Source organism: Scyliorhinus torazame, chromosome 14 (genome assembly GCF_047496885.1).
Source record: "Scyliorhinus torazame isolate Kashiwa2021f chromosome 14, sScyTor2.1, whole genome shotgun sequence".
Classification (NCBI taxonomy): domain Eukaryota; kingdom Metazoa; phylum Chordata; class Chondrichthyes; order Carcharhiniformes; family Scyliorhinidae; genus Scyliorhinus; species Scyliorhinus torazame.
In genome coordinates this window covers 213,789,258-213,801,473 of record NC_092720.1, presented here as the reverse complement: position 1 = coordinate 213,801,473, position 12,216 = coordinate 213,789,258, and the positions used below count along the sequence as shown (strand labels likewise).

Sequence of the window (12,216 nt, the reverse complement as noted above, 5' to 3'; positions counted from 1 at the left end):
CTGGGTGGAGGGTGAGGCTGGGTGGAGGGTGAGGCTGGGTGGAGGGTGAGGCTGGGTGGAGGGTGAGGCTGGGTGGAGGGTGAGGCTGGGTGGAGGGTGAGGCTGGGTGGAGGGTGAGGCTGGGTGGAGGGTGAGGCTGGGTGGAGGGTGAGGCTGGGTGGAGGGTGAGGCTGGGTGGAGGGTGAGGCTGGGTGGAGGGTGAGGCTGGGTGGAGGGTGAGGCTGGGTGGAGGGTGAGGCTGGGTGGAGGGTGAGGCTGGGTGGAGGGTGAGGCTGGGTGGAGGGTGAGGCTGGGTGGAGGGTGAGGCTGGGTGGAGGGTGAGGCTGGGTGGAGGGTGAGGCTGGGTGGAGGGTGAGGCTGGGTGGAGGGTGAGGCTGGGTGGAGGGTGAGGCTGGGTGGAGGGTGAGGCTGGGTGGAGGGTGAGGCTGGGTGGAGGGTGAGGCTGGGTGGAGGGTGAGGCTGGGTGGAGGGTGAGGCTGGGTGGAGGGTGAGGCTGGGTGGAGGGTGAGGCTGGGTGGAGGGTGAGGCTGGGTGGAGGGTGAGGCTGGGTGGAGGGTGAGGCTGGGTGGAGGGTGAGGCTGGGTGGAGGGTGAGGCTGGGTGGAGGGTGAGGCTGGGTGGAGGGTGAGGCTGGGTGGAGGGTGAGGCTGGGTGGAGGGTGAGGCTGGGTGGAGGGTGAGGCTGGGTGGAGGGTGAGGCTGGGTGGAGGGTGAGGCTGGGTGGAGGGTGAGGCTGGGTGGAGGGTGAGGCTGGGTGGAGGGTGAGGCTGGGTGGAGGGTGAGGCTGGGTGAGGGTGAGGCTGGGTGAGGGTGAGGGTGAGGCTGGGTGAGGGTGAGGCTGGGTGAGGGTGAGGCTGGGTGAGGGTGAGGCCGGGTGGAGGGTGGGTGAGGCTGGGTGGAGAGTGAGGCTGGGTGGAGGGTGAGGCTGGAGGGTGGGTGAAGGGTGAGGCTGTGTGGAGGGTGAGGCTGGGTGGAGGGTGAGGCTGGGTGGCGGGTGAGGGTGAGGGTGGGTGCTCCCATAAAAAATGACAAAAAGGAAAGACTTGGAAGTGTTTGTTGAATGACACAACTTTTTGATAATAAATATATACGTACACGACACCGAAACATCCTTAAAGTTTGTTTTTCTCTGTTGCACCTGTTGTGCAACAATAATTTTTTTTGTGGTTTAATCCTCAAAAATAAGGATGTTTCTCGGGGTTTCCTTCAGTGCTGTTGGGAGGTCAATAGGGTTCCGCTGCTGGAAAGGTTTGGGAAACCCTGCTCGATCTCAACGCCAGACTCCACTGCTCATCTCCTACCCCTTTAGAGCCTCGAAATCTGTCTCTTTCCTTCTTAAATATCGTCAGTGATTTGACCTTCGCAGCATTCTGCAGTGGAGAATTCCATAGGTTCACCACCTTATGAGTGAAAGAAATTCTCCTCACCTCAGTCCAAAATGGCCAACCCGGCACCCTGAGACCGTAACCCCTTGTTCTGGAACCCCCCAGCCAGAGGAACCAGCAATCCCTACATCCAGTCATCCAGCCCTGTCAGAATTTTATGTTTCAATTAGATCCCCTCACATTCTTCTAATGAGGGACCCGATCTCTCCTCATTCGACAATCCTGCCATCCCAGGGATTAGTTTGGTGAACCTTCGCTGCACTCCCTTAGTAGAAAATATATCCTTTCTTGGATAAGGAGACCAAAACTGCATACAATGCTCCAGGTGTGATCTCATCAAGGCCCTTTACAGCTACAGTTAGACATCCTTGCTCTGTACTCGAGTCCTCTTGCAATGAAGACCAACATATAATTTGCCTTCCTAACGGCTTGGTGTACCTAATAGAACAAAGGTAAGTCTCCATCAACCTCTAGAATGCACATCCTGTGCTATGTGGGAACATCAGGATGCTTCCTATGTCCTGGATAACCATATGCGCAGGAAGTGTCATCAGTTGCAGCAGCCTGAGCTTCAGATTCCAGAGCTTGAACAGTAGCTGGCATCACTGTAGTGAAAATGTGAGATTGGGAGCTTCTGATATATAATTTTATCATTATGGTCACCCAGCAGCTCAAGAATAGCTCGGGAGAGAGGGAATGGATGGCAACATCAACCAACCAGGGGTGATCCCCAGCTCGTTATTAATGGCATAGTGTGGACATGCCAGGCCATGAGATATGGATTGTGGTTCTATACAATTCTGCTGCTGCTTCTCTTGGCCCACCGCATCTTCTGGGGGCCCCGATTCGGACTGCTGGATCTGTTTGGTATCTTCCCTATTTAGCAAGTGCTGATGTTACACAGCACAATGGAAGTATCCTCAATATAATAATCAATGTGAAGACAGGACTTCATCTCCACAAGGACTGTGCCGTGGTCACTCCTACCACTGCTGTCAGGGACAGATGTATCTGCAACAGGTATCTTGGCGAGGATGAGGTTCAGTAGGTTTTTCCCTCTTGTTGGTTCCCTCACCACCTGCTGCAAACCCAATCCTTGAGGACCTGGCCAGTTTGGTCAGCAGTGGTGCTACAGAACCACTCTTGGTGATGATCACTGAAGTCCCATACCACATTCTGTGCCCTTGCCACCCTCAGTCTTCCAGTTGGTGTTCAGCCTGCAGCAGTACTGATTCACCAACTGAGGGGGAGTGTGATAGCGATAATCAGAAGGAGGTTTCATTGGCCATGTTTGACATGATGCCATGGAGTCTGGAGTCAATGTTGAGGCCTGTGAAGACAACTACCTCCTGACTATACCACTGTGCTGCCACCTCTGATGGATCTGTCCTATCGATGGGACAGGATATACAGGATGTGATGTTGTCTCAAACATAATAATATATTTTTAAAATTCATTTATAGGAAGTGGGTGTCTCTGGCTGTCTGCATTTATTACCTAACCCTAGTTGCCCTTGAGAAGGTGGTGGTGAGCTGCATTCTGAACCGCTGCAGTCTCTGAGTTGTAGGTACACCCACTGTGCTGTTAGGGAGGAAGCTCCAGGATTTTGACCCAGTGGCAGTGAAGGAACAGCAATATGTCTCCAAGGCAGGATTGTGAGTGACTTGGAGAGGAATCACGAGGTAGTAGTGTTCCCAAGTATCTGCTGCTCTTATCCTTCTAGTGGTGGTGGTTGTGGGTTTAGTAGGTGCTGCCTGGGGAACTTTGATGAGTTCCTGTGGTGCATCTTATAGATGGTGCACACTCCTGCTACTGTTCCCCATGGTGGAGGGGATGAATGTTTGTGGAAGGAGCACCATTCCTGGAATCATACCTGATAGACAGTGTCAGGATATTTCTTGACTCTCCCAATTTTGGCTCAAGCCCCCAGATGTTAGTGAGTAGGACCTCTGGGTTGACCGGGCTGGGTGTGCTGTTGTTGTGTCCAGTGCCTCGGTCGATACTGGGTGGTCCAGCCAGGTTCATTCCTTTTGGACTTTTAAAATCGAGCTTTGGTACAACTGAGTGGCTTGATAGGCCAGGTCAGAGGTCAGTTAAGAGTCAATCACATTGCTGCGGGTCTGGAGGCACATAAAGGCCAGACCAGGTAAGGACAGCAGATTTCCTTCCTTAAAGGACATTCTGGAACCAGATGGGTTTTTCCGACAATCGATTATGACGTCCTTGCACCATTATAAGGCTAGCCGTCAATTCAAAACTTTCTGAAGTTTGTCAAACATACAATCCGAGTTAAAAACATACAAGATGGTGGTAAATGAAAATACTCCAAACAAATATTCATAAGCTACAAGACAAATACAATTCAGGAACTTCAAACACAGAGAATTGATATTTCACCAAAGCCTTGCTATAAATGGTGCACAACCTGTTTGACAGTGGATGCAATCAATGTATATATGACATGATGGTGGCTGTGACAAAATCTTAATTTTCTCTCTCTCTCTCAGATGATGTTCTTCCGCTCCTCCCTCAAGATAAAAAGGTTTCCCCACACAGTGGTATTACTGCTTGTCATTCTGGACTCTGCCTACAGTAAGGATCATTCTAACTTGTTCAGTTATATTACCTGCAACCCTACCATGATATTACCAACGGAAGTCAAAGTATTCACTCTTGTTAACGATCGCAAGGTTTTGGCAATGTGGAGATAATCTCCGAGCCTGATTGAGAGCGATTGAATGAGTCAAATTCCATTTTAATTAAATCATTCTCTGGATATTTTATTGATATTTTAAGAATCCCATTTCGCAGTTCGGATCATTGCTCTGTGAAAACTGGAAATGATTGCCCTGATCTGGGGCGACGCGGTAGCACAGTGTTTAGCACTGTTGTTTCACAGCGCTAGGGTCCCAGGTTTGATTCCCGGCTGGGGTCACTGTCTGTGCGGAGTCTGCAGTGTTCTCTCCGGCGCTGGGGATTTGGCAGGGTGGGAATCACGCTGCCCTGGTCGGTGGCCGCTGGCAGCGGCCTCCCCGGCGATTCACCGGCCGGTCCTGCCGGCGTAAATTAGAGTAGGTAAATCCCTGCGGGACCTGGATCTGCGGGCGGCCTCCGGGGTCCTCGGGGGGGATCTGACCCCGGGCCGGGGGGGGGGGGGGGGTGGCCTGGCCCGCCCCACGGTGATTCTCCGACATGGCAGGGGGGACGGAGAATCCCGACCCTGTTTTCGGTTTGGCAGTGATAACTGAATTCCTGAAGCATTTATGTGCGAGATAGCTAAAAGGGGCTGGAAGAGATTTAAAATTAATTTATTGAAATCCTTTGATCACATAATGGGTGCGATTCAGCAGCCTGGACGAGCCCCACTTGGTGTCGGGACGAGGCTGTAGAATCTCGCAAGGGGCCTCCTGTGAGATTTGTGACACTCCAAATGTCTTCCATGGAATCTCGCAAGACATCATAATCTGGATCTCGCCCTCACTGAGCGGAACCCAGACCAGCATTTTACAGATACATTTGCCGGATTCACCCGGAGCCTGGGCCTCAATGGGCTGGCCTGGGAGATCTAGCCAGGGCGCCGTTTAGTCTAGACCGGGTTGTGGGGGACAGGGCAGGGTGGTACCCTGGCTCTCCCTGTGGCACCTGGGTACCCTGGCACTGCCAGGCCAACACCCTGGCAGTGCCACCAGGACACCACCGGGGATGGCGCCAGGCTGACAGGGACACTGCCAGGATGCCTGGGTGGCATTGCCAGGCTGGAAGGGGTATTGCCAGGGTGCCAGACTGGCAGTGCCAGGGTGCATGGGTGCTAGGTTAGCACTGCCAAGGACCGGGTTCTGGGAGGCGGGGGCTTATGGAGGGGGGGCCTTACCATTATCCTGGGTGAGTTATATATTGTCCTTTTATGTTTTGCATGGCAGCTCAAATGTACCTTCTGCAGATTAGATGAATAATTAATTCTATTTTTGAATGTATTTGTTCACTAGGTAAATTCCTTGTTCTTGGACCTGATGAACCTGTTGTAGCCGTTGCAGGTGCAGATGTTCTATTGGAATGTCAGCTTGTGCCAGATTTATCCGCCAGTAACATGGAAATCCGCTGGGTTAAATCAGGTCTGGAATTACCAGTACACATGTACAGAAACGGAGAAGATGACATTTTTGCTCAACACAAAGATTATCGAGCAAGGACTCAGCTACTTAAAGAGGAATTGACCAAAGGAACCATTTCTCTTCGAATAAAGAACGTGACAAGATTTGATGAAGGGGAATATAGATGTTTAGTTGGTAACGAAACCGATTCTAAAGGAACTGAAATAAGACTGGAAGTTATAGGTAAGTAAAATCTACCAATGTGTGAATAACCTTTGAGACGTTGTGTGTTGTATGTTTATCTTTTAAAAGCCCTGCTGAAATTGCAAATAGTTTTAGGAATAGGTTTCTTTAGCAGTTGGTGTGATATTCATAAGACATAGGAGCAGCAGTTGACTGTATAAAACTTCATTCCTGCTCTGCCATTCATTATGATCATGGCTGACCCTTGGCCTAAGCTTCACTTTCTCACAGACGCCTTTCATTCCCTCAGAGACTTAGCCCTGCTGTAGAACCCAAATGGGAAAGATGACAGGAACACGCGGGAGGTTAGAATCAAAGAATCATAGAATTTACAGTGTAGGAGGAGGCCATTAAGCCCAATAGCAGTTTTTATACTGTGTGGTTTTCCCTTAAAGGAAAACCCTGGCCCCAATTACCAAGGGAGGCCATATTCAGCTGTGTCAGGGTGGAATCTAATGGAGCACAGTCCTTGGCCCCCAAGGGGTTATACCTCCTCTCCTCCGCTCCCTCCCCAAGTCTGGAGAAACGTCCATGTCCTCGGCTGAGACTCTCTTGTCCGCTTTGGGAGCTGACGGTGTTGATGGGGCGGGAGGGTGGGGTTCTTCCCTGCTGCCATCAGACTTTTGAATGGATCTACCTCGTATTAAGTTGATCTTTTCTCGACATCCCAGTTATGACTGTAACATGACATTCTGCAGTCTCTCCTTCCTTCCCTATGTACGGTATGCATTATTGTACAGCATGCAAGAAACAATACTTTTCACTGTATACTAATATGCAACAATAATAAATCAAATCAAATCAAAAACTGGATCATTTTACTTTTAGTATAAAGGATAATACGGTCCTAATTCACAATGTTTTATAATGCTTAGTCTAGAAATATTATAATACCAATTATGCTGAAGGTTATACAAAGTGAGTTCTTAAAGTGTGTAGCCATGACCACAAGTTATAATGGTTATACAGCGTGAATGCATGATATAAGTACATGACATTGGTTACATTACTAGTCTTTATATGTATGGATATATATTGTCAGTTACTACATAGAGTTGAATAATACTCAAGTTAAAAAACATGTATCATTGCAAAATCAGCCATTTTCTGTTACAAGGTCTCATGCAGATTATCATAGAATTTACAGTGCAGAAGGAGGCCATTCGGCCCATCGAGTCTGCACCGGCTCTTGGAAAGAGCGCCCTACCCAAGGTCAACACCTCCACCCTATCCCCATAACCCAGTAACCCCACCCAACACAAAGGGCAATTTTGGACACTAAGGGGCAATTTATCATGGCCAATCCACCTAACCTGCACATCTTTGGACTGTGAGAGGAAACCGGAGCACCCGGAGGAAACCCACGCGCACACAGGGAGGATGAGCAGACTCCACACAGACAGTGACCCAAGCCAGAATCGAACCTGGGACTCTGGAGCTGTGAAGCAATTGTGCTATCCACAATGCTATCGTGCTGCCCAGAGTTGAAAGTGGCACAACTTTAAAGATAGCCCATTACTTGGACATCTGTGGTCCTGCTCCAGTTCCCCAGTACCACAGTCTTTTGTCAATTGTTCCTCATAATAGTGTCACAAGTTGGCTTACATTAACACAGCAATGAAGTTACTGTGAAAAACCCCGAGTCTCCACACTCCGGCGCCTGTTCGGGTACATGGAGGGAGAATTCATAATGTCCAAATTAGCTAACCAGTCCACCTTTCTCATGCTGGATAACAAATGCTGAATCAGTCCCATTACTTGATGATTGACACTGTGGTGATGCATGTTGACACTTCGTTAGCCTGGCCCCAGGCCTTAAATTGTGGTCACTTCAAATAGTGTTTTGGTTTTAACTAATGCCTAATTCAGCAAGGCCATTGAGGTAACGTGTATCTTGCAAACGTTACAAGCTCTGTTATTCCATTCCTGTCCATATTCCCAGACCAACGGGACAAATGTTGCTGAGACAGAAGTGAATGTTCCTGTCAGAAAGGCCTAATAATTCCAGTGAGTGAGCATAGCAGGAAAGGGGGGCAGTCTCGAGAATGTCTGGTTTACATGTACTGTCCAAGATAGAGTTCAGCTCTTCCGGTGGCGGCCATGGAGTGAGTGGTCGCATATTTGGCAGCTCCCGCTCACGTGGTCTTTTTGTGGCCGCTCACGTGGTCTTTTAAGGGTTCGTTAAACGGGTTCACTGGGAGGTGGCAGCCATTCATCGACTTATTCAAGGAAAATTGACCATCAGCGGGGGTGGGGGGGGGGCGGTGCGGGCGGTGCGGATGCAGGGAGGAAGGGGGGGGGGGTCATGGAAGTGACGAATATTGGTAGGAAAACTAATGAAGGGAGAACCGTGAGACGGAGTAGTTACATGGACCAGTTCGGGTTTATACTTGGGGGAAGATAGTTATGTTATTATGGGGGGTTTTGTGTTTGTTGGATCTCTTCGTTTAAAATGTTGAAATTATAAATACACGCCGTTCCAGCCGGTGCGAAGGGACGGCGCGAGTTCGCGCATGCGCCAAAGGGCCGATGTCATCTTGCACATGCCGGTGTGATTCCACGCGTGCGCACACCGGCTCGCGTATTTTGCCGCATGCGTGGGGGTTTCCCTTCTCCGCGCCGGCCATGGCGGAGCCCTACAGGGGCCAGCGCGGAAGGAAGAAGTGCCCCCATGGAACAGGCCCGCCCACAGATCGCTGGGCCCCGATCGCTTGCCAGGCGGCCGTGGGGGCCCTCCGCGCCCCCCCGAGGACTGTCCCCGCCTACTTACCTGCCTGGTCCCACCCGTATGTGAGCTGAGTGATTCACGCCGCCAGGACTGGCCAAAACGGACGGCCGCTCGGACCATCGGGGCTTGGAGAATTGCCGGTGGGGCTGCTGCCAACGGCCCCCGACCGGCGTGGGACGCGCCGTCCCTTCGCGCCGGCTGGAACGGCGCCTACCCCTCCGGCGTCCACCTAGCCGCCGAGCCAGGTGAGAATTCCTCACCTTGGGGGCCCGTTGACGCTGGAGTCGTTGGTGCCGGTTTTCCCGCCGGCGTGTGGACTTAGTCCCGGAAGGGAGAATCCCGGCCCATATCTAGAATCAGCCTAGTGAACCCCCTCTGCACTGCCTCCAATGCCACTACATCTTTCCTCAAATAAGGGGACCAAAACTGTGCACAATACTCCAGGTGCGGTCTTACCAGTGTCTTGAATAGTTACAACCCTTCCTTACCTTTATACAAAACTCCTTTTGCTATAAATGCCAACATTCCATCTGCTTTCCTTATTACCTGCTGCATCTGGATGCTACTTTTCTGCAACTGATGCATTTTAAAAATATATATTTTATTAAGGTATTTATAATTTATAATCGCGCCACCCCCTGCCGATTCTCCGACCCGGCAGGGGGGGTCGGAGAATCCTGCCCATGGGGTTTGTCCTTTGAAGAGAGATTGAACAGTTTTGGCCGATACTCTCTAGAGTTTAGAAGAAAGGGGGGAGATCAAATTGAGGGTTGGAAGGTGCGAAAAGGTGTGGATGAAGTAGACGTGGAGCAGATGCTTCCTCTTGTGGGGCATTCTAAAACAAGGGGGCATTCTAAAACAAGAGGTCATAATCTTAGAATAGGGGGTCGCACATTTAGAACAGATTTTAGGAGAAACTACTTCCAAAGGGTTGTGAACCTGTGGAATTCGCTACCCCCAGAGTGCGGTGGATGCTGGGACAGTGAGGTAATGTAAGGAGCAATTGGACAGATGTTCAATTGGTAATGGGTTGAAGGGTTATGGGGAATGGGCAGGACGGTGGAGTTGAGGCCAGGATGGAATCAGCCATGATCACATTGAGGGTGTTAGGCTCGGGAGGCTAAATTGCCGACTCCCGCTCCGAGGTCATGTGTTCGAGGGAGGAGATGCTCTGGCTGATTTTACAGTCCAGCTCTTGGTCTATAGCATTGTAGGTAACAGATGAGGAACATATCAGCCATGATAGACTCGATAGGCTGAATGGCCTATTCTGCTCCTGTATCTTATGAACTTGTGAACCAGTGACTTCCTGGTCCTAGGAAAAGCTCCTAGTCGTCACATTCCGGCGCCTGTTCGGAGAGGCTGATACGGGAATTGGACCCGCACTGCTGCCTTGTTCTGCATTACAAGCCAGCTGTTTAGCCCACTGTGCGAAACCATGCCAAACTTGAGTTCGGCATAACACTAAATAAAGCACTACAAGGCCGATGTGTGGAATCCACGATAAGGCCATGCAACAAAAATGGTTAGCTGAGGCTCACCTGGATTTACAGTGTGTGGTAGAGATAGCCACCTCCCGCAAGAGCACTGAACAAGGGGTCCACGAACTTCAATGGATGGCAGTGCTGAGTCTTGGCTGCAGAACGACGGTTGTTCAAATCTCGGCAGGACCGAGGACATGGGCCCAAACAGTGGGACACCACCCACAGGAACGCAGGCCACCGCTGCAGACGCCCGGAGCGCCGCCGAACATTTTTCCCGACCAAGGTGACCCGGAATAGGGTACCGACCAGCAGGAGCCGCGATAGATGGCCACAGAGACCATGATGGCCGACCTGCGAGGACCCACCCACTCGCCGGTCCACCAGATGTGACCGCCCCCACCCTCACCCCTACTGTGACTGGGTTTAACATGTGGATGAGGATGGCAGCTCCTCCAGCTGTTGCACTACTGGCATCACCAAGAGTGGCCCCGATCCAGGTTTCCATGCAAGTGAATTGACAATCCATTCATTTGGAGATCGACACTGGTGCAGCAGTGTCCATGGTGAGCCGGCTCACGTTTGACCGGATTCCATCAGGCCTCCAGACGTGGACCCTTCAGGTCACCAATGCCCAGCTTGCCACGTACACGGGGAGAACCACTGGCAATAGCAGGCACCTCGATGGTCCCGGTTGAATATGAGCAACAGTCCACGAATCTGCCCTTGGTAATGGTACATGGTGGCGGGCTGCGTTTGTTGGGATGAGACTGCTTGCGCCACTTATGGCTAGATTGGCAGAGGGTTTGCCGCATGCATCCGCATGAGCTTGATGGGTTGTTTGAAAATTTTCCAACTGTTTCCCAGGAAGGTTTGGGCTCAGCCTTGTATTTCCACCTTTGGCCAATCCCTACGCCTTGCAGCCTAAAATGGATGGCGATTTAGACCGACTTCAAAGTCTAACATCATGGGCGGGATTCTCCGATCCCCCGCCGAAGCTCAATGACGGCTCACATTTACCAAGCTAGACATGAGTCACAAGTACATCCAGCTGATCATGTTCCCCGAGTCCCGGCACTTTGTGACTATGAACAAACCCCGAGGGCAATATGAATATACCCGGTTGCCTTTTGGGGTTTCCTCTGCATGCCCCATTTTTCAGAGGGTAATAGAAAATATCCTGCATGGGCTGTCTAGCGTGGTGGTATATCTGGACAACGTCTTAATAAAGGGTTCATCCGACAGGTGCATTTGCACAACCTGGCTGAGGTACTCCGGCATTTTGAGGAGGTTGGCGTTCGCCTCCCATGAAAGTCGTGTGTTTTCAACCCGGCCAAAGTCACAGGTCTCGGTTACCGTGTGGATCGCCATGGGTTGCATCCCGTGGAAGAGGAGGCACGGGAGATTCAACAGGTTCCCGTACCAGAGGGATCAATAGAACTATTACAGGATGTTTATCTCCAACTTGGCCAAACTTTTAGCCCTCTGCACTATTTGTTGAAGAAGGGCCAACTGTGGGAATGAGCCCAAGTGCAGGAAATGGCTTTCGCCAAGATAAAACAGCAGCTATCATCCTCAAAACTGCTGACTCATTTTGATATCTCAAAACCGCTTTTACTGACATGCGATGCCTTTCTTTACGAGATTGGAGCCGTCCTTGCTAAACAGATGGATGATGGGTCAGAACTCCCCATCATTTTCACCTCAAGTATACTGGCCATGCGGGAAAATATGCATAAATCAAGAAATAGGGGTTGGCCTTTGTTTTTGGAGTAAAAAGGTTTCATCAATATGTCTAGGCACATTCGTTCACCATATTTACGGATCAGATAATTCAAGGTGGATCGGGCGATTTCCCCCCCATTGACTCTGCTCGGATCCAGTGTTGAACACTGCTGTAAACTGCATATGAGTATGTGCTGGAACACTGTTTCAGGGCCAAGATTCCCCATACAGACGCGTTAAGCCACCTCCCCCTTCCCACCGAGCCACTTACACCCACATCGACCGACGAGGTCATGGGCACTCTCCAGTTTATGGACTCCCTGCCAGTCACGGCATCGCACATCCGGGTGCGGACCCAGACCATCCACAATTATTGTGCATCCGTCATATAGTATGGGGGCCCAGCATCGCGCCATGTCGGCCGATTTAAAGGCCTAAACTTCCAAGATGCAGGAGCTGAGCATTAAGGATGGTGTTGTCCTTGGTGGTGGGGGGACACGTGTGGTGGTTCCCGAACAGGGACGTGGTCTGCTCCTACAAGACCTGAGTGTCCAAAATGAAGAT

General features: G+C 50.9%; 1 protein-coding gene across 4 annotated transcripts in view; it reads left to right on the top strand.

Annotated features, from left to right (window-relative positions):
* The window catches only part of LOC140390476 (butyrophilin subfamily 1 member A1-like), a 178,939-nt gene that overhangs the window by 35,152 nt on the left and 131,571 nt on the right, over positions 1 to 12,216 (top strand). For all 4 annotated transcript variants that reach the window (XM_072475639.1, XM_072475638.1, XM_072475637.1 and 1 more), the window contains exons 2-3: positions 3,892 to 3,976; positions 5,371 to 5,718. In XM_072475639.1, coding sequence (XP_072331740.1) covers positions 3,892 to 3,976; positions 5,371 to 5,718 — 433 coding nt within the window. The remainder of the gene's footprint in view (positions 1 to 3,891; positions 3,977 to 5,370; positions 5,719 to 12,216) is intronic.